At 38.6% G+C, this 23,290-nt stretch overlaps 1 protein-coding gene across 1 annotated transcript in view; it reads right to left on the bottom strand.

Annotated features, from left to right (window-relative positions):
- The window catches only part of Rc3h1 (ring finger and CCCH-type domains 1), a 66,229-nt gene that overhangs the window by 17,951 nt on the left and 24,988 nt on the right, over window positions 1–23,290 (bottom strand). The window contains exons 3-13 of the mRNA XM_021155458.1: window positions 19,140–19,260; window positions 17,138–17,377; window positions 16,370–16,545; window positions 13,447–13,647; window positions 10,699–10,831; window positions 8,914–9,032; window positions 6,966–7,078; window positions 6,174–6,455; window positions 5,470–5,684; window positions 2,136–2,503; window positions 1,352–1,516 (exon numbers count right to left, since the gene is read on the bottom strand). Coding sequence (XP_021011117.1) covers window positions 1,352–1,516; window positions 2,136–2,503; window positions 5,470–5,684; window positions 6,174–6,455; window positions 6,966–7,078; window positions 8,914–9,032; window positions 10,699–10,831; window positions 13,447–13,647; window positions 16,370–16,545; window positions 17,138–17,377; window positions 19,140–19,260 — 2,133 coding nt within the window. The remainder of the gene's footprint in view (window positions 1–1,351; window positions 1,517–2,135; window positions 2,504–5,469; window positions 5,685–6,173; window positions 6,456–6,965; window positions 7,079–8,913; window positions 9,033–10,698; window positions 10,832–13,446; window positions 13,648–16,369; window positions 16,546–17,137; window positions 17,378–19,139; window positions 19,261–23,290) is intronic.

Genomic DNA, 23,290 nt, shown 5'->3' with positions numbered 1-23,290 from the left:
AAGACAACTAACATTCATGATAGCTATAAGCAATATTTTGCTGAGCACTGTTGTCCATACCTGTAATCCAAGCACTTGGAAGGCTAAGGCAGGAGACACTGAATCTGAGGCCAGCTTGAGTGAATTCAAGGTAAACCTAGTCTAGAATGTGAGATTCTGTTTCACAAAACCCCAAACCAAAACAAATCTATTAGCACTATTTTATACAAACATAAATGTAATGGTCAAAATTATAGCACTATGGTACATAAACCAAACATTCCCTTTAACTTTTACCATCTACCCATTTGTGTATCTTTTCTACCTTTTAAAAACCACACTACTGGTTTCTCCATTGCTAGATTAAAAATACATCTTAATTTATGTCTCAATTATTTAAAAATTTAAGGAACTAAACTCCCAGATCCCAACATGTTTATTTATTTTTGAATTGAATACTAGGAGAACCTATACCAACGAGTCCGACTTAAGTAGAACATTCTATTGAGTGAGGGATCAGTCAGACAGCTCAAGTGAAGTATGTGCTGTGCAAATCTGACAACCTAAGTTTGGATCCTTGAAACCAAACAACCGACTCCTATCCTACCAGCCATCCTCTCACCTCCACATATGCCCACGCCTCACCCCCCAAGACACACAAAAAGAAAGAAAGAAAGAAAGAAAGAAAGAAAGAAAGAAAGAAAGAAAGAAAGAAAAAATAAATAAATAAATGCATGCAGTACTGGTATAAAGACAAATAGACCAATGAAACGAGAGATTTCAGAATCACAGTTGGCTATCTATCACTTTCTCGAGACAGGGCTCTATATGCAGTGAAGGCTTGCTTCTGCTTCAGTATCGAAGCACAGGTCACCACACCTACACTAATTAACCAGTTATAGGAAAGCTGTCTGTGGGACACTGAAAAAGGGATGCTCAAATCAGTACTTGGTATAAGGCCAATGAGCCATCCCTGCCGAGGAAAAATGGATTTTGATTCTAACAGTTCATTTAATAACTCAATTTTAAATGGCTTATGAATCTAAATGTGTAATAAAACAACAACTCTCTCAGAGAAAACCAGAAAATAGCCTCATAATTTTGAAATTTGATAACCATCTTCTTGGGAACAGATTTCCTTCTTTCATTCTTCCTTCCTTTCTTTCTCTCGCTCAGGGTTTCTCTGTGTAGCTCTGGCTGTTCTAGAACTCACTCTGTAGACCAGACAGGCCTCAAACTCAGAGATCTACCTGTCTCTGCTTCCTGGGACTAAAGGTGTGTGCTACCTCTGCCTGGCTCTCATAATTTATTAAACAGGCTACAAAAAGTGATAATGGTAAACTATAAGCAGCATTAAAAATAATATGCTTACTTCCTCTGGATGGAACGCAGGAGGCAATGTTGGTGAAGGTGCAAAAGGAGGTGGAGAGATGACTTTTCTTTCCTCTAGCTGGGCCATTATTTCCTTCCGCCTTCGATGTAGCTCATCCAGACTAGGATGGGGTTGGGGAGGAGGAAGCCGACTATAAGGAGGATCCTGGTAATTGGAAGATTATTTAAAATTGACAAAGAATCCCAAAGCACATTAATTAACCATATTATTTATAGATAGATAAATAGAAAGAATTCAGAATATATACCCATCATAACATCTAGAAATATCAATATTAAAGAGAAAAAAAAAAAAGGTCAACCCAAACTCTCTCAAGATCTTCCAAATTTACTAACTCATCAAGTCTTAGTATACAAATGAAGAATGTTTAGACTTGTATTTTTGTTTTTTAAAATAACTTCAAATTTCAGGACCAAGAAGATGGCACAACAGGCAAAAGCACTGTCTTGCTTTCAAGCCTGACAACCCAAGGCTGATCTCTGGAAACCATGGGGCACACATGTAATCCCAGGATGGCTATGGGATGGGAGGAATAAACAGATGCTGGAAGCTTACAGACAAGTTTACCTGGAATATTCTGAGCAGTAGCAACAAGAAAGATTCCAGCTAGCAGCGTGGAAAGTAAACTTATCCTCAAGAGCTTTCCTCTGACCTAAGTGTGCTGTGGTATACATGTACCTATGCTCTCTCTCACACACCAATTACACATACATATACAAAAAGTAAATTAAATCTATGTAAGAAAAAAAAAAATCCAGCTTACCCTGGGGTATGGAGGTCTGATCTGAGCTGGATGAGGAGCCACTGGGTAGTAGCCCTCTACCTGTTGGTATCGCTCTCTGGACTCAGGTACATAGGATGGCACTGCTGCAGATGGAATGTCAATGGGTATAGGGCTTTCCCGGAACACCTCCTCTCTTGTATAAGACTGAGCAGGGTATACACGGCGGCCATCGTAGTGAGTTGGGTACATAGGTGGGTACTGTTGTGGCTGTGTGCCATACTGAGAGTTTATGACACGATCTTGGAGGTAGGGTGAATAATGATCCAAGTATGGAGGACCAGGTTCAGGAGCAGATGGTGGAGGTCGGACAAAGCGGGACACACACGGTGGTGGAGTATAGTACATACCTGTGCAATACAACAGAAGAACCCAAAACAATAATGAGCTCTTCTATTTTTCTATAGAAGCTTTTTTTTCCTTTTAAAACATTAAAACACAGCTGGGCGATGGTGGCATACATCTTTAATCCCAGCACTCAGGAGGCAGAGCCAGGCAAATACCAGAGTTTGAGGCAAGCCTGGTCTACATAGCAAGTTCCAGAATAGCCAGGATACACAAAGAAACCAAAAATCAAACCCAAAAACATTAAGACACTTTAGTATTAATAATCTACTTAATTCTGATAAACTTTCGCACTACTTGTATAGTTACAATAGCTTTGTGACAATTAGAAAGCAAATATTTTCCTTAGGGCCTGGAGTGAGGCTCAGTGTTTGCCTGGAATTGGCAAGGTCCTGAAATTCAATCCCAGGGAAAACCTCTTTTTCTACCAATTAACAAATAATTATTGAAAATAAATGGAAAGGATCAATATACATATAGTCAAAAATAGTAGACTGATCCTTTCTTCTAGTTTGTCTTAATATAATGCAGTTACTGGAAATTAAAAATTAAATTTCACAAGCATCCTTGAAACTCAGGTTCTACTTTAGTTTTAACTCTGTAGATTTTCATATCCAAGATTGCATGCATACTAAACAAGCACTCTACTACTCGGCTAGATTCTTAGAGCGCCCCCCCCTTTTAAAAGATTTATTTATTTATTATATGTAAGTACACTGTAGCTGTCCTCAGATACTACAGAAGAGGGCATCAGATTTCATTATGGATGGTTGTGAGCCCCATGTGGTTTCTGGGATTTGAACTCGGGACCTTTGGAAGAGCAGTTGGCGCTCTTAACAACTGGGCCATCTTGCCAGCCCCCTCTTAGCCCCTTTAAAATAGTTCATTTTGAAATAGGGTCTTCTGAAGACTACTATCCTTGAACTCACTCTGTAGCCCAGGCATGCCCAGAACTTGAGATCCTCCTGCCTCAGGTTCCTCAGTAGCTGGAATTACAGACTTACTCTTCCAGGCCCGGCCACTATAGAGTTTCAACTTCAAAACTATTATGAGCTGGAAGATATGATATGCCAAAGAGCCACTTTTCATAGCAATTATGACAGTATGCACAAGTTCCAGCCAGGAAAAAAAAATCCTACCATAGAGGAGGAAATGGGAATATGCAATCCTACCACTAGCTGAGAAACTATTAGCATTTGATAACTGTTGGGAGAGGAAGAGTCAATTTCTCTTACTGATGTGACCCCTGTGGGCTGACCAGAGCAGGTCCCACTCCCAAGATTAGCTGGGCAACATAAAACTGAACTTGATGGAGAAAAAGAAATAACAACAATCAGCCTCCAACTTGTGTAGAAAGGGATGGGAGACGGTAAGGGGAGGCAGTGCTAGAAATGTGTTCAAGTATACTGCATGAAATGCTCAGCACTTTGCTCTATACATCTAGTGACTTCTCTGGCTCTAGAGTTCTTGAGACAAGAGTTCTAGCAGTACATTTCCCAGAAACCTCCAGTTAAGGCAGAAGGTTTTATCTCTGCTTTCTACATCTAGCAAAGTAGTGCTTTTCTAGGACACATTTCCTACACACTTAGTTTAAGTCTGCATCCCTAGTATTTCCATCAACATGGAAAGAACCCATTTCTCCACTAAATCTTTTCATGCTTAATATAGCTACAAAGATTTTTGCTTTTGTAACTGAACTCTTCCTCACAGAGTATAAAGCTACACATTGGCTGCCTGAACAAAAACATATATATATATATATATATATATATATATATTGAGAGATTAAAAAAAATCAAGTCAGATTCTTTTATAACCACTATCAGTCATCAAAATCTATTCTTATGCTAGATGCCTGCAATTTCAGCACTCAGGAGGGTGAGGCAGGAGGATCATCCTCATTCAAGGCCAGTCTGAGCTACAGTGAGTTCAAGGCAAGCCTGGAATATATATTGCAAGCAACTCTGTCTCAGAAAACCAACTAACCAACCAATAAATAACAATAACAAAACAATAAAAATGAACTACTTTTGAATGCAGAGATGACATATGTAACCTAAAGGGGGGGAGGGAAGGAAATAAAAGATACTTTAATCTATTACCATTAAAAACAAACAACAGCAACAACAAAAAAAACAAAAATAGCCTCTAATTTTGATGAGATTCAATACTTTAGTTTGAAATAAATATCAGTATTCCCTTTAATCTTTTGTTTTGCTTTATTTGATTGTAAGACAGAGTCTTACTAAGTTGTCCTGCCTATCCTGGAATTATGTAGATGAGGCTTCTGCCTCTGCCTCCTGAGTGCTGGGATCAAAGGCATGTCTAAGCACACACACTTTACTATTAAGCTGACCCTATACTACAGAACCCCTAAAGCAGTGCTTCTCAACCTTCCTAATGCTGCAAACCTTTAATACAGTTCCTCATGGTGTGGTGACTCAACCAGAACATTATTTTTGTTGCTACTTCATAACTATTTAATTTGCTACTGTCACGAATTGTAATGTTTTTGGAAATAGCTTTTCTAGAGGGGTCACAATGAACAGATCGAGAACCACTGCTCTAAAGACTTGTATGCAGCACCTTTTCAAGGCCAATATCAATAATTAAAAGGAAGGAAATCATACTGTAAATTTAGTTTGCATCCACTACTTTCTTTTTTTTTTCATTCTTGAAAAGAGTTAGGTTAGCCTTACTCAGTATATTTGCTCCATAAATGTTAATCCTTCTATAAAATAAATAAATTTTATCCTTTTTTTATCCATATGATAAATTTGAGTGACTAAAATACATTTATTATACAACTTTAAGCAGGCAAAGAAATTTAGTTTATCATGAAAACCACAGTCTTCCAAATATTAAAAATATTCTCTTATCTAAAGGAAGCTCCTGTGTAAATAATCACTCACCGCAGAATAAGGAAATAAATATAAATATATAAATATAAATATAAATGAAAGATCAGTACCCTGCTGGTAAGGTGCTGTCTCAAAAGCTGGGGCACTTCCTCGAGGATCCTGATAATAAACATCTGCTTGTTGTGCTGGATATAGCTGAGAACCTCGAGGTACCATCTGAATTGGTTTGGTGACAGGCATGGGAGGCAGATCTGTTGGTCCCCTTGGAGGTACAGGATGTGGATTCACAGGTAAGGCAGAAATACTCTTAGGGGCAGATTCCAGCCTAAGGGAGCAAAATTATACAAGACAAGTTTAAAGTCTCTAAAATATACTTTTAATATACATTAAATGTTTCATATAAAAAGACGGCCAGTACTTGGAAAATCGATATATTTGAATGTCAATCTCTTCTACAAATTTAAAGGAATTAATCTTCCTTTAAAAAAATCATCAGTGCAGAAAAAGTAGGTAAAAGCCAATAAAACAAAGGCAAACATTTTATTTTCTGGGCCAGGATGTAGCTCAGTTGGTGGTTTTAATCCCTAGCACAACATAACTAGGCATGGTGCTGCTGGTCTGCCATTCCAGTACCTGGAGGTGCAGGCAGGCAGCTGGATGTTCAAAGTCATCTTTGGCTATGAAGTAATAAGTTAAAGGACAGACTTTGACTCAAAACAGAAGAACAAACAATAACACCAAGGAGCCACTGGGGCTAGAAGCAAACTCTTCTTTCTCTCTACTCAGTTTACAAGGAAGAAACTTGAAGACGTACAGGTCAGGAGGGGACCCTGGAGCACTGCTGCTCAGGTGGTCTAGCTTTACTGGTTTCAGAGAAGAATCAAAGCTGGGGTCTGTCCCACGTGGAATCAGTTGTGTCACTGTGCTCCCTGATGATGCAATTCCATTTGGGAGTGCAGGAGGTTTTCTGTTGGACAAGTCCACTGCACTTTCATCGGAAAGTATAGGTGCTGAAGGCAGGCCCACCTCATTAAGTTGACCCAAAGAGGCACTCAAGGGTCTTCTGGGAACCAGACGTTTGTTCATTTTGCGAAATCTGTATGAAAAGCAAATGTTTCAACTACAAATACAGCACACAATTGGTAAGAAGCAATTAAAATTGTTAAAAAGAACTAGAACTTTTTGTGTGTGTGTGGAAATAACTAATGTCATCTAGTTGATAAAATATAGCTTCCCATTTATAAGAACAATATAATGAAAACTAAAAAAAAAAACCTTTTAAGAAATGTACTAATTCATAAATATTTCCTAAGTGTTGAATTCAATTATTCCTTTTATATATTTCTTTAAAGATTTATTTTATGTATGTGAATACGCTATTGCTATTTCTGTCTCCCAACACACCAGAAGAGGGCATCAGATCCCAATTCAGATGGTTGTGAGCCACCATGCACTTGCTGGGAATTGAACTCGGATTTCTGGAAGAACAGCCAGTGCTCTTAATCACTGAGCCATCTCTCCATCACCAGCCCCTCTTACTGTGTTTCTTAAAGCCAACAAATCATTCCCTATTCCCAAGTCTGTGTTTCATGGTTTTCATACTTACTTTTCCAGTTCTTCCTGTGAATGTGCAAACGTACAGCTGGCACCACGAGGGCATCCTCCCCTTTGCTTCATATCTCGACACATGTATGTTTTGTATTTGCTATGCTGTGGAGGCTAAGGCCAAGATCAAAACATCAGACATAAAACAAAACATACAGTAACAAATGTAAATTTTATGTTTTCCATTTAGGATTCTTACAGCACAGAAGAATTTAAGCTAATTCACACATTTATCTAAACCACTCAGAACAATACTATTGAGGGGGAAAAATCAGAGTTCAAAATTAAATTTTAATTATTCATTATTAGTTTGGAGGTTGTTAGAGGACAATTTTGTAGAGTTGGTTCTTTCCTTAGACTTTTACCTAGGTTCTAGGATTGAACAGAGAATGCCTACCTTGCAAAAAACTTCTGCCTACTGAGAGACCTTTCCAGGTCCAAAATTAAAATGTAAAAGTAATTCTAACAGGGGCTCAAGGTTAAGAGCACTGGCTGCTCTTCCAAACCTGGACTCAATTCCCAGGGCCTACATGGCAGCTCACAACCATCTAGAACTCCAGTTCCAGGAAATAAGACACCTTCTTCTGGCCTCCACAGAACCAAGCATATGTATGTACATGCAGATAAAACATCCACACACACTACATAGACCACATCAGAGAAGTTTCTCAGGGTAGTGGTAGGAATAACACAGAAACTCACACTTGGTCACAGTGCAGGTGACTGTGGAATGCTCAGTTACAAACAGGACATATCTCTCACATGCACACATACACTTTCACCAAGGCTTAGACTCTCATGGATGAGAGGTCTGGCAGAAAGACTGTAGAAGCCAGAGGTCAGGGAGGACCAGAGCACAACAGTGTCTTCTAGACTAGACAGATATACTCAGAAACTCTCAGCAGGAGTCAGTACCCTAGACCTTGATCTCTATGAGATGTTCTTTCTGCCAAGTTCCTACATAACTCAAAATCCTTGAAAACCCCCTAGCCTTGCAATTTTGGGGCTAATATAAACCCCAAATAATAAAATTCCCTGTGTTTGATACTATTTTCTCAAACCATGCTTTAGGAAGCTAGTCCTGTCGGATAGAAAATAATGCTTGCATAATTTGACCAACAAATTTGGGTAATGGTCTTTATGCTCATTCAGTAGGATTACCAGAGGATTATGTGAGACCTTGTCTCTTACAAAAAACAAAACCAAAAAGACTTTTGAAATGTATACTCTTCTAATATTTGGTTAGTGTTCATATAACATAAATCTGGCTCCTAAGAAAAACCACAAAATTTGGGCCAACCAGATGGTTTAGTGAGTGACGCTGCCAAGCCTCCAGGACCTATAAAGCTCTCACCTCTACGTATATACACAAATAAGTGGAAAACAATACTTTTTTTAAAATTAGAAGATGGTTTGGCACATAGTATAATAAATATTATTAGTGAAATTCTTTAAAATACTAACACAGAAAAAAAAATCTACAAATATTTGAAAAGTACTAGTGATTCATCATTGGTATCAAAAAGTGACATTATCAAGCTGAAATGTAACATAAAATTACTTAAGAAAAATTAAAACACTAACTGCTACCTATGCAAACTTACAGTATCTATAGTCAGAATCTTTTTTTTTTTAAAGCAAAGAAATTTTAAAAATTCTTTTATAAGGATGGGTGTTTACCAGAGGCCAGAACAGGGCATCTGATTCCCTTGGAACTGGAGTTACAGGAGGTTGTGAACCACACTATGTTGGTGCTTGGACTTGAACTGGGTTCTCTCAAAAAAAGCAGCCAGTTCTCTTAACCGTGGAGCCTCTCTCCAGCCACTATAGTCAGTCTTAAAATGGTCATAACTTTTTTTTTTTTTTGCTTTGTATCTCTACCTACAGTAGCCAGTTTCTAGGTATACCCAAAGTTGCTTACCTGAAGATTTTAAATAGTAACCCCTTACCTGTTGTTGATCTGCTCCTTTTTTGCTGTGGTTCTGGATATAATCAACCAATCCATGTACTACCGTACGTACAGCAACCAGTCCATTTTCTAGCTGTTCCCATGTTGGAGGAGGAGCATCTATAAAATTAAAAATTAAACAAAACCTATAATCTTATGCAGAGTTTTATCCAATACTAAACTAGTGTAATCAAGTTAATTGTTTTGTAGCTTTCAGATACTTTTTCATCTGTGATGATTAGTGATGCTTACTTAAAAGGCCCTAGAGTCAGCAGAGAGACAGGTCTCTAGGTATGCACCTGTGGCAGATAATCTAGATTATGTTAACTTTTACAGAAACATCTAACTTACCTGTATCATTCATCCCTTTCTGTTTCCTGATTAAGCATGTGATATGTAAGCTGCTTCAAGCTTTTGCTGCCTTGACTTGCCTGCTATAATAGACTGTACTATGAGCTGAAATAACCCTTTTCTCTTAAATTGCTTACACACACACACACACACACACACACACACAGGTTGTGGGGAGGTGAACTGGTAAACTTGACAAAATAGGTTTGACTAGAATGGTGGAGACAAATGACTGATCAGAGTGAATTTAAGACAGTGCTATAGAACTGGAGACATTGTCCAGGGACAGAGTGTTTGTACAAAGCATGTCAAAGTGTTATGTAAAAGCATCTACCAGCCAGCTGTAGGAAATACACTAATATGGTGGCAAGCATTTTTTTAATTATTCAGAATGCTAATTAATAAAAATGGGGAAAATAATTTCTACCCCCTCCCCACACACACATGGAAAGGTATGATTTGATTAAGCCATTTTGGGACCAGATCTGTAAACATGGAGTGATGAAACTTTAAGAGGGTCTGAAAGACAGAGTCATTCTATAAGCAATGACACATTACTAAAAAGGCATATGTGAAATTTGATTTACTCTGAAGTAATAGGTAACCTGAACTGACAGCATCAGAGTAGAGAAAATTGAAAACATTAAGTCTCAGAGGACAGGACTAAAGCTATCATTTAGGAATAAACAGGAAGTGGGTCACAGGAAATTACAAAAGAAAAACAGATAAATCCCATTTCTCAAAAGGTATGTAGGACAGGTGAAAGAACATGCAAAAAAGACAAAAGAAACATAGCTGGAAGAGCAGGCATCAAAGATGAACTCACTTTGAAACAGACAGATGATGCTGAGTATCAGGAAGCACTGGGGAAATGGTCTGCTGTGACAGGAGCATTGGCAGAGGTCTTGGGGAATCTACTTTATACAGAGGTATTACTTGAGGCTAAGAATCAAGGACACAGACAGCACTGTGTGGATGGGGTGGGGTGGAGTGGTGCAAATAAAAACAAAGCAGAAGTTTTTATGTATCAAAGAAGAGGTATACAGTATTAATGACTGTTGGAAACAGTCATTTCAAGTAGTTTGAGGACTCAGAAGCCTATGTGGCTAGGAAACTATAGTAAGCAGTATGTAGATTCAGTTCCATAGTAGGAGTGAACTCTGAGAGGATAGCGGCTGAACTACTGTTCAAGTAACAGGTCATTAGGTATATTTTCAGGTCAAGAAGGGGTGAGAAAGAAATGCCGAAGTAAAGGCTAAGAAAGAGAATACTGAATAGAACAAGTATTACGAGAAGATGGGATAATGGAAATGCAGCCAAAGCAAAGCTGAAAAAGCTACTTTGGGAAACTTCAGAGGAACGTAACAAAAGATAACTGAAGAACCAAGCAGTACTGAGGGACACATAACAGTCCACTAACTTCTCCTAGCTTTACCTGGACTAGGGTCAATGTTTGCGAGTAGCTCCAAATGGGGTCTTAGTCGGTTCAAATTTGCTGGGTCTCCAGTCCGCTGGAGAGCAATTGTTAGCTCCTGAACACTCTGTGCAAATGAGGCAGGGGTCTGTAACTTAAAAGAAAAGTAAACATTAATTTTCCAAAAGTTCAAATAACCCTTTTAAACCAGTTTATTTACACCTTCATTTTCGTAGTTTATTAAATTTACTTTGTATCTATCTACCTAACCTCTGCTGTGGCCAGACTGAAACACCTGCTATCTAAAGATCTTTCTTTCCATCCAGTTTGGTACATTGTGCACAATACTATGTTCTGTGTGTTATGAAACTCGTCAAATAGGAGGTCTTTCTCCCCATATCACTGTATTAGTTAGGTTCTTGGTAGTCCTTCCATATCCCTGAAATTTACAAGTATAATAGAGAGATAATGTCAGATAATAGTAAGAATAATGCCACTGAATAGTCATACTGAATGAGTTCACGTTCTTAAACCAAATATCAGAACACTAAATCTATAAACTGTACAAACTAAATTTCATATATTAAAGTCTAAATAATTTCAAATGTCTAGTATAGTTGAAAAAAATCCTATTATGATTTGATTGCAGGACACAGAGAGATCAAACTGGAAAAAGATGTGGAGTCTTCCTCCCTCTTGACTAGCTTTCATGGTGCTATATGGCTCTATGCAGGGTGCTGGGGAGATAAGTCAATAATGGTCCCGCCCATCAGCTGACCTGCCCAGGCAGGCAAAAGCTGCTCATCAAGGTAATGCAGCATGGAAGTTACTGGGGTGACCAAGAAGCTTTTAAAACTGGGATCTGGGCTCTTCTACATCTGGTGTTCATATCTGGCATTTTAAACCTGTTAAAAGCCAATGACCAAGTAGGTTACAGGCCCTATGGGTGAATCTGCTTGTTTTGTTAGATGGACATGTCATCAAACTGCCTCAATATTTTTGTTTATGCTTATAGATCAATACTTTTCTCAACCCTGCTTTGAGATGTTTCTTTACTCGTGGACAGGAGTTACAGACTCATAACTTGTAAAAGTTCTGAGAATAAATGACTGTTGAATAGTCAGACTTAAGTAGGGCATCTTATCACATCACCACTACCACCACCAAACAATACAAAAAAAGGGATGTAAAGAATGTAAAAGCTGGGGCTGGAGAGATGGCTCAGCGGTTAAGAGCACTGACTGCTCTTCCAAAAGTCCTGAGTTCAAATCCCAGCAACCACATGGTGGCTCACAACCATCCATAATGAGATTTGACACCTTCTTCTGGAGTGTCGAAAGACAGCTACAGTGTACTTACATAAAATAAATAAAGAAATCTTAAAAAAAAAAAAAAAAAGTAAAAGCTGGAGAATGGGAAGAAGTGCTGTGAACTGTCTTCTAGACATGACACAGTTGTCCTCCTGAACTCAAAGCAGCTATAGTTACCTGTACAAGATCAAGCCAGCCATCATTCCAGCTTATGAGAGACAGACTATGAGGCTCCACCCCTAGCTGAGAAGTTACTGGCAGTTGATGGTTTCCAGAAAAGAAAGTGTTAAGTGTCTTTAGGGATGCTCGTACCCCTGGTACCTTGTTCCAGTGGATGGCCCCAAGCTCGTGTGTATGCTGATGTCACTAACTGGACTTGGAAGATTATTGTGAAAAACAAAGAGATTATGAAGGATAGGAAGAATGTATCATTCTGAGTAGGAAAAATGAGAAAGTGCAGCTGAAATAGATATGATCAAGATGAACTTGTCAAAGAATATTTTTAAAATATTCTGATTTAGTTTGGGATTCTTGAAGGTTAAGTATTTCTCTAAAACTTAATGAGAATTTCAGAGGGGAGACTAGGAAAGGGGACAACATTTGAAATGTAAATAAATAACCAATTAAAAAAAACCAAAAAAATAAAACAATAAAAAAATGTAGTGAGACATACACTCACACAATAAAAAGCTTGTTCTAGTAAATCCCCTATATATATATTCATTCTATAAGTTCTGTTACTCTAGAGAACCATGACTAGTATGAAGGTATTCAAGGAAGAGTTATAAGCAGTAAAAAGCAGAAAACAAAATAAAACTAATTTCTCAATTCTCAATCTACCAGTTTTTCAAAAACTGTCATGTTTTGGGATATTTATTATAGTGGTCTTTATATCAAAACAGACAGGTGATAAAATAAAAACATGGTTACTGAAAATTTTATCAAACTCATCATGAGAGGTAATATTTACTTTATGTAAAATTATTCTGAGTGAGAATCATAAAGCCACAAGGTACACATCTGGAAGATCATGCATTAAAAGCTCCTATATAAAATTAAAAGGCATTTGGAAGCAGGGTTAGGGGCTGGAGAGATGGCTCAGTGGTTTAGAGCACTGGCTGCTCTCCTAGATACGGTTTGATTCCCAGCACCCACATGGTAGCTCGCAAGTATCTGTAACTCCAGTTCCAAGAAACACAAAGCCCTCAAGATTCTTTGGGCAATAAAGGAAGAGAGGTGATGAGAAGGACCATGAGAGCGCTGGTTGAAGCACTGTAACACTATTGTCATTCTGATAGGACTAGCTATGACATATCATCTGGCCACACTGAATCTCGTTTACAGAACTCTGACATACACTATTTACGATAATATTCATTTGTTAAATAAAATAACTACAAAATAATAATTATCAAGATTCCAAAATCAGTTATGAAGTAAGGGACAATAAAGACACTACCTTGTCAATAATAGACTGCATATGAGATTTGTGAGACTGATCCCCATAAAGCAAAGAGGACCACTGGTCTGGTGCAATCCTTAAGCCAGCTTCCATAGCAATTTGCACTATCTGGGAGTCATGTTCTCGCCTCAGAGCTTCATAAGTCCTAAATTCTTCTTTCAGTTGCATCAAAGAAGAGTCTTCATCGCGTTTGGTGACCTAAAATGACACATACACACAAAAATCTAGTAACTGACAAAAGCCTCATACTTTATATAAACACATATAGACAAAAAAATTATGATTAAAAAAAAAATCGAAGTTATTTTGTGTGTCTTGGTTTGATGTGTACCATATATAGCAGGCATACACAGAGGAGAACTCCCAGGAAGCAGATGGCTCAGCAGGTAAAGACATGTGCTCCATAAGCCTGACAACCCAAATTCAATTCCCACAACCCACATAAAAGTGGAAGGAGAAAACCAAGTCTACAAAATTGTGTTGTATCTGCTATGTGTGCCATGGCATGGATGTGCACATATGTACGTACACACACACACACACACACACACACACACAATTGGTTAGAGGCTTGAGAGATGGCTCAGAGCTTAAGAGCAGGAGCTAGTCTTTTAGAGAACCCAAGTTAGGTTCCCAGCATTCTTGTCAGGGGGCTTATAAACACCTGTAACTTCAGCTTCAGAGAATATCACACACACACTCACGACATATACTCACATATATACATAAAGTAATAACTAAACAAAGTGACTAGTGAATGACTTAACATCACAATTTAAATTTTTTTCTAGAGCCATCAATATGGGTCAGTGGGTAAAGTTACCTGCTGCCAAACCTGATTGACTCAAGTTCAATTCCTGGGATCCATATGGTGAAAGGAGAGAACCAACACCCACAAGCTGTCCTCTTACCTCCATATATACACAGTGACACAGGCATACCCATCTACCACGGATCCCCCACATTATACAAAATAAATCAAATTTTATAACATAATAATTTATTATACTTATAAAGCAAAATTTAATAATAAATTTTTAATCCTAGACACTGTGGCATACAACTATAACTGAGGCAGAAAGATGGTTATCTAGGCCAGCCAAATTACAAAGTGAGTCTGTCTCAACAACAGTAACAACAAAGTTCCATTACAAAACTTGCTTATGCTTTATTGGCTGACTGTGGTACTAGGAACTCACTCAGGTGTCACACACTAGGAAAGGACTCTACCTAGGAGAACTTCTTATAATTTGTATCTGTTTCTGTTAGTAGAGAACATATAACATGGAAAGCATACAGATATTCTGAATATTCTAAATTATATTCAGTGAGGAATTACTTTATTCTTTCTAACCATTACAATAAATGTGAAATACTATATTTAGAAAAACTCAGAACTGGAGAGAGTAATTTTGGTTACTAGTCAATACAAAAAAACTGAAATCCCCGTTCAGTACAGTATTAGTTGAAGAATTATAGTGATTTCAGGAATAGAAGTATTGATTATAGGATATATCAAAAGAAAGAAAATTTTATTTTAAGAAGACAGGAAAGTAAAGCAGATAAACAGTAAGAGAGACCTGATGGGTATCAATGTCTGAGGCAGTGCTGATTAATTCAAGCTGGCATATGAAGAGTATGTCCAGCACTATCATTTACATTGAAGCCAGATGGTGATCCCATAATTAGCCTCCAAACGATGACACCATTGCCTACACTAGCAAGAGTTTGCTTGAAAGGACCCTGATATAGCTGTCTCTTGTGAGACTAGGCTGGGGCCTAGCAAACACAGAAGTGGATGCTCACAGTCAGCTATTGGATGGATCACAGGGCCCCCAATGGAGGAGCTAGAGAAAGTATCCAAGGAGCTAAAGAGATCTGCAACCCTGTAGGTGCAACAACAGGATGAACTAACCAGTACCCCGGAGCTCTTGACTCTAGCTGCATATGTATCAAAAGATGGCCTAGTCGGCCATCACTAGAAAGAGAGGCCCATTGGACATGCAAACTTTATATGCCCCAGTACAGGGGAACACCAGGGCCAAAAAATGGGAAGTAGGGGGAGGGTATGGGGGGCTTTTGGGATAGCATTGGAAATGTAATTGAGGAAAATACGTAATAAAAAAAAAAAAATGGCCAACCCCCCCTCCCACCACCACCAAAAAAAGAAATCTAGGACTGTACAATTGCATAAGGAAGAAACTTTTAAAAATCTTATTACTGCTTCAGTGACTCTGGGCTAATTTTGCTTACAGTCTTGGTGAGTATGTTGGCTAGTTTTGTGTGAAAATGCTTCCACTAGACTGGTGCACAAGCAAGCCTGTGATACATTCTCTTGATCAATAACTGATATGGGAGGGTCCAGCCCATTGTGGGCAGTGTCACCCTGGGCTGGTGGTCATGGTGCTAAAACAGCAGTCTGAGTGAGCAGCGCTCTTCTATGGAGTGCTTCAGTTCCTGTCTTGAACTCTGCCAATAATGGACTGTGGCACATGAATGCGAATGCAAAATAAATTCTTCCCCAAACTGCTTTTGGTCATGGTGTTTTATCACAGTAACAGAAACCCTAACTAAGTAGAAATCCTTACTAAGACAGAGGGAATAACAAGATGAGTAATCTCTTCATATAAATTTAAAGGGTGAGACTGTATTTCAGCAATATAGTACTTGTCTACCATGTGCAAGGCTCTGGGTTCAGTCCCTCCAGTGCAAACAGACAGGTCAAAACCAAAACCGAACAAACCAAACCCAGGATGTAACTAGAGCATATACACTTTGCCTTCTTTAAGAAAAAAAAAGTGCTGGTATTTCCTGAAAAGTACAGGCAATTTTTTTAAGGTCCAAATTTAATGCTTAAGTTTGGAGACATGGCAAACTTAACTAGACATGTTTTAAGCTGATCTAGAGTTTAGGTTTATACCTTGAAGCAGGAGGCTCTGTAGAGGAGCTGAACAACATGCCCAATGCTGGTTTTAGAGGCTTGAGGAAAACGTGGCTCCAGTCTTTGCACCACAAAGAGAACCAACACTTTCCGAGACAATGCAGAACCATCTTCCAAGGCCAGCAAGACCAGCTTCAGAGCTTCCTCCTGCATCGCTAGGAAAAATAGTACAATCAAAATGTATGGTGAATAAAGATGAACTAAACACATTGTCTGAAGAGCAACATGATACTATGCCATTAACAAGCAATACAATGAACCGGACATGGTAGTGCACATCTTTAATCCCAGTACTCTGAACTAGAGGCCAGCCTGATGTACAGATTGAATTCCAGGATAGCCAGGGCTACACAACAAAACCCTGTTTCAAAAACAGACAGACAGACAAACAAACCAAAACCAAATCAACAATAACAACAAAACCCCAAACAATATAACATATTTATAATTACATTTTAAAGCCATATTTGTGGGCAATTCTGTCATATTATATTAAGTTGATAAGTGATTAATACAGAGAAAAACACTTTTAATGACTAATAAAATGAATAAACTTTTGTTATTAAGAGAAAAGACTGTGAATTCTCTGAAAAAGTATGAAGCCAGGATTGTCAAGTAGAACAATGCTTGAAACAGAATTTAACAAAAGATGAGGGTTTGTACATTTCTACGGATTTTTACTCTATACTTTTAGAATACCTAGTAAGAGTAAGTAAGCAGCCAAAGCAACAAACTTTAATTACATACCTGGTCCAAGGAACTGGCAGCCCCTAGCTCTGACTGCTGCCCAGAGATTAGAAGAGAGTTGCTGAGGATTCTGGTGCTGGAGAATGAGCTCTGTAACTGTGCGTTCACCTAAAGATCGAGCAGCCCTCATAGCACGGATCCTGCCTTCTTCTTCCACTAGCTGGCAATGAACCAGAGTCACAAGTTTCCTCTGCATTGGGCGACTCAGAACACTCTGAGTAGTGCTATTCAGACCCACACCTGGAGGGGAGAACAAGGAAGCTATTTCTAGGTTTACAGTGCAATTTTACGATCCAGGAGCACTTCCTCTGGAGTGGCTTCTTTGTGGGCTAGTTCTCGTTCTCATTAGCATATTTAAAGTAAATAATAAACCAACAGTTTGGATATCCACACCTAGCACTTGAGAGGCAAGGGTAGCTAGATCTCTGAGTTTAAGGCCAGCCTGGTCTACAGAGTGAGTTCCAGGGTAGCCAGAGCAACACAGAGAAACCTTGTCTCAAAACATCAAAATAAACAAACAAGTAATTAGGTAAATAAAACCATATAACAATAACATTTAGAAAGTAAAGCAAACATATATAGATAGATAGCACTCATTATGGCATTCAGAATACTATTACTCATTTTAATCATAGAAGAAAAACTGACAGAAAACAGCAATTAATCTGGCATATTGTTACTGGTTTATCTTACTAATAGTTAATAGCAGGCTTTTTCTGGACGGTAACAACAACTTCCATTTTCTTATCGTTTTCTACAAATACAACTAAAACTAGACAAAGAATCAGAATTTATCAAATAAGAGCGGGGGGGATATAGCTGCTAGAATGCATAACCCCTGGGCTTAATTCCCAACACTCCCCAAACGTCTCTACCTTGTAGAGACAGGATGATCAGAAGTTCAAAGCTATCCTTGGCCATAAAGCAACTTTAAAGCCAACCTGGGCTAAATGAAACCCTGTCTTCAAAGGAAAAAAACAAAACAAAACCAAAACTGTCAAAAAACAAAAAACAAAAAAAAAAGGAAAGTCCTTCTAAATCATGTTGTATTCATTTCTATAGCTATTCATATTTCCAACACCACACAAACTCTGGATTTAGTATTACTTTATATGATGTGGTTTATAATATTATCTAGCATGGAGCATGTGGTTTGGCTTATGTCTTAGTCAGGGTTTCTATTCCTGCACAAACATCATAACCAAGAAGCAAGTTGGGGAGGAAAGGGCTTATTCAGTTTACATTTCCACATAGCTATTATCACCAAAGAAAGTCAGGACTGGAACTTAAGCAGGTCAGGAAGCAGGAGATGAAGCAGAGGCTATGGAGGGGTGTTTCTTACTGGCTTGCTTCCCCTGGCTTGCTCAGCTTGCTTTCTTATAGAACCCAAGACTACCAGCCCAGAGATGGCACCACCCACAAAGGGACCTCCCGCCTTGATCACTAATTGAGAAAATGCCTTACAGCTGGATCTCATGGAGGCATTTCCCCAACTGAAACTCCTTTCTCTGTGATAACTCAGTCTGTGTCAAGTTGACACAAAACCAGCCAGTGCAGCTTATAATGAATAAATTCTATTAGCATTCACTAGGACTAGCTGCATAGATAGTAGTACTATATAAATCTTAAATCTACTACTGTATAGTAGTAGAACACTTGCCTAGCACTGAAAACTAAGTAGGGGAAAAAGTAGAAATGGAAGAGAAGAGAGAGTGAGAAAGGGACGTGATAGAGAAAAAGGTTTCAAACATTTGTATTCATTTGTAGCTCAATTATTTTGGTAATACAAGTATCTATAACAGGTATTTGGCCAAGTATGAATGAGGCACACCTTTAATTCTAGCACTTGAAAGAAGAGGCAGGTAGATCTCTGTGAATGAGGCCAGCCTGGTCTACATAGAGTTCTGGGCCAACCAGGGCTACACAGTGAAATCCTGTCTCAAAAAACAAACAAATTAGCAAACAGCTGCTTGTTTAGCATGGGTTTTATAACTACATTTACCTCTCGCACTGCTGAGTGGCTTCAGGTACAATGCTAATTCTTCTACACATTTCTTGGCTTCCTCATAATGCTTTGTATCTTCAACCCCACTACACAAAGTAATGGGCTGTTGCTCAGGGATCTGGAGAACAAAAGAAATATTTGAATGTTCCATTTATTTATATTAAACATTTTGCTGAGTACAACTTACCCACTTATAGTATGGGTGCTTACAACATTAAAACTACTAAATTTGGGGGCTGGTGAGATGGCTTAGTGGGTAAGAGCACCCGACTGCTCTTCCGAAGGTCCAGAGTTCAAATCCCAGCAACCACATGGTGGCTCACAACCATCCGTAACGAGATCTGGCGCCCTCTTCTGGAGTGTGTGAAGACAGCTACAGTGTACTTACATGTAATAAATAAATAAATCTTAAAAAAAAAAAAAAAAGAGGTGTGGCTTAAAAAAAAAAACTACTAAATTTGCTAAATGTTTTCAAACTTTTACTTGCATATATTATCCATTATTATTTCCATAAAAGTCTTATAAAAGAATTCAAATACTATATAATTAACTAGATTGCATATATAATTCAATGATCTACAGTATTAGTAAATTTACAGTTGAATAACTATAGCAACTAAATTGAAAAATTTCCTCATCACTCTGCCCCCCGCCCCCCAAAAAAAGAACCTTATCCCTTTATTGCCCCGAGACAGGGTCTCGCTCAACTGTGCAGCCCTGGCTGACTTGGAACTTACGATGCCAGACCCCGCTGGCTGTTCAAATTTGAAGTATAGGGATTAAAAGTGTGGTATGTACCCATACTTTCTTCTTTCTTTTTGGTGGGTATGTACAGAAACTAGAGGAAAATTTCAGTGCTTGTTTTTCACATACCTAGAGACAGGGTTTTCACTGGCCTAGAACTTGCCAAGTAGGCTAGGCTGGCTTGCCTAACCTAGGATCTTGGAGATCCCAGGGATCCTCAGCCTTGACAATATAAGTATGCCAACACACATCTCTTTGTAATATTTATTTGATATGAATTGGTGTTTTGCCTGCACATGTCTGTGTACCACACATGTAAGTTACAGGAGGTTGTGAGCTGCCATGTGGGTGCTGGGACTCAAACTTGGGTTCTCAGGGAGATCAGTTAGTGCTTTTAATCATGGGGTCATATCTCTAGCTTCCATACCCACTTCTATCTGGATTCTGGGGATTAAAGATTCCATGCTTGTAAGGAAAATGCTTGACCAGCTGAGCTACTTTCTTAGTCCTCAATATTTCATTTATTTTTATTGCTAATTATGATTTCATTATTTGAATATAACTCATGGTACTTATGTGGGCTCCAACAGGTAACCTGCTTACATACCATTTAATATACTTACCACATATCACCCACTTTTTGATTTTGAGGTAGGGTCTAAACAACTTGGGAACTCACAAAGATCCTTGAGCCTCAGCCTTTCACGTGGTTGGATTACAGGTGTATGCCACCATGCCCTGCTTTCCCTTTCTTATAGAACCATGGTATTGGGTAGAAAGTAGTGCCTCAATGTAGATTTTTCAAAATTAATGAAATGTTTTAGTATATGTACTGCCGATGCGAGCACAATGAAATGTTTTAGTGTTGGCCATATATGTTTATTAAGTACAATGTGAATCCCTGATGATATAAGCTTATAATTTGCAATAGTAATCTAGGCTAATTAAGAAAATTATCATTTCGGATACTTTGTGGTAAAAATATTTTACAACACCCCTCTTTCTGCCATTTGCTCCCTCCTGCCACCTCACTCTGGTTTATATTTGAACTTCCTAGAAGACTAAGGTTGTTCTGTCATAAATTCACATAGTGCTAGGACTAAAGGGATGTGTGCCACCAAGGCTGGCAGGAGCAAACAATAGTTAAGAAAAAAGTTGTTATGGAATTGTGGCAACAGCCAGAGGTATATAAACAAGAAACCAAATTTTAGGCTAGTCACGAGTGGAATTAGAAAAGAGAGTCATGTTTCATGGAAAGGTTTTCTCCGTTCTATCTGTGGAATTTTGATGTGCTTCTGCCCTTCGTGGCCAAGGCTTCCTGCACTATTTCTGGGCTTTCCTGTTTGGGTCAGAGGACAAGTCTAGTTGAAGGTAGGAGCCACACATTTGTCATACCTGCTGCTCACTCAACTATGATTCTAAAGAACCAAAGGCTCAGCATTTTCAACTTTATGTCACAAAAAAAGATTTTCTAGTTCTTAAACAGTTCCCCATTAGACTTGTGATTATCTAGTCCAGAACTTTTACATTTTGTGTTATTAATAGTAATATTTTCAATATCTTGTACATATAATTTGCTACTTCCTATCTGGTTCAGAGTCAATGCAAAGAACTTATTCTGTTCTCATCCACTCAATATACACCCCAACCCCATCTTCTGAAAGACAGTTAAAGAATAAAAATTTAACAGCTGGGGGCTGGAGCGATGGCTTAGTAGTTAAGAGCACTGACTGCTCTTCCAGAGGTCCTGAATTCAATTCCCAGCAACCACATGGTGGCTCACAACCATCTGCAATGGGATCTGATGCCATCTTCTGGTGTACTCATATAAATAAAATAAATCTTTTTAAAAAATTAAAAGCTAATACTAAGCATGCAAACTGTGTGCAGGAGGCTGGCGCGAGAGTGGGGGGTGGGGAGGCACGTTACTGCACACCCTCTTCTAGAATTTGGAGGCACTTACATAAATGCTTAAAAATTTAAAGAGCCATCTCTCCAACACAGATTGATTTATTTTATCTGTATGAGTGTTTTGCCTCCATGCATGGAAAGTGCACTATTAGCATAGTGTCCAAGGAAGCCAGATGCCGGTGTAGGATCTCTAGGAAATACAGTTGTAGAAGGATTTTTTTTTTGAGGGGGGGGGGTGGTGTTTCTAGACAGGTTTTCTCTGTATAGCCCCGGCTGTCCTGGAATGAACTCTGTAGACCAGGCAGGCCTCCTGAGAAATCTGCCTGTCTCTGCCTCCCAAGTGCTGGGATTAAAGGCGTGCTCCACCACGGCCTGGCTGTAGAAGGTTTTAAGTGACTTATATGAGCGCTCAGAACTAACTCTGGGTCCTCTGCAGAAGTAGCAAGTTCTCTTAACCACCAAGCCATTTCTCCAGCCCTGTTTAACTAATAATAAAAGTGTGTATGTATATAAGAAAAGTTTGAACTGGGGTGTGGTATCACACAACTTTAACTCGAGCAGCTGGGAGGCAAAGGCAGTAGAATCTCTGAGTTCGAGGCCAGCCTGGTCTACAGAGTGAGTTCCAGGACAGCCAAGACTATGCAGAGAAACCCGGTCTCAAAACAATACCCTACCCCATTCCCCAAAAAAGGAAAAGAGAAATGTTTTAAGATAGGCTAAGGGTAGATGCACTTAATTCTTTGACAACCCAACCTAATCTTAGAGATGGCATACAGGATCAGGTTAGAATCACTGATGAAATAGAATGCAGACTACTCAAACTGAGGCATGCAGTTGGCAAAAGCAAAGCTAAAAACACTTGATATTGTACACAATACCAAAGCTAAGTATCTTAGATTAAACTGTATGTAATTTAAACTTTTAAAGCTAAAGAACAAACAAGCATTACACACAGAAATGAACAAGTTAATTTTTTTAAAGACTTAAATTTTGTTTTTCCTTTCGCGTATGTGACTGCATGTGAGTATGCATGCCAGATGGGGCACTGGGCCCTTTGTAACTGGAATTACTGGTGACTGTGAAAAGAGCTGCCTGGTGTGGGAGCTGGGAAATCAGTTCAGCAGCAAGCACTCTCCAGTCCTAATCTGTAAAACTTAATAGATTGCTTGCAAGCCTTTGCTTTTCAAGAAGCATGTGTGTGTGTGTGTGTGTTGTGTGTGGTACAAAGTAGGAGAAAGAAATTTAATAATTTAAGGGGTAGGGATTATTTTGGGCCACTAGAGGGAGCTTGAACATAGAAATAGAACAGCCAATAGACCCTCAAATTGTCATCCAAATCAGCATTTTCTAAGGAAAACCTGTGTTTTCAGAGCCAAATGTATTATTCAAATATAAAGGTAAACTCAAGATTGAGTAGTTTGAGTTAAAACATTTACACCTGGAAAGATATATATATATATTTTGGTTTTTCGAGACAGGGTTTCTCTGTATAG

The sequence above is a fragment of the Mus caroli genome, chromosome 1, assembly GCF_900094665.2.
Source record: "Mus caroli chromosome 1, CAROLI_EIJ_v1.1, whole genome shotgun sequence".
Classification (NCBI taxonomy): Eukaryota; Metazoa; Chordata; class Mammalia; order Rodentia; family Muridae; genus Mus; species Mus caroli.
Note: the sequence above shows the minus strand (reverse complement) of the source record. Positions and strands in the feature narration are given on the sequence as shown.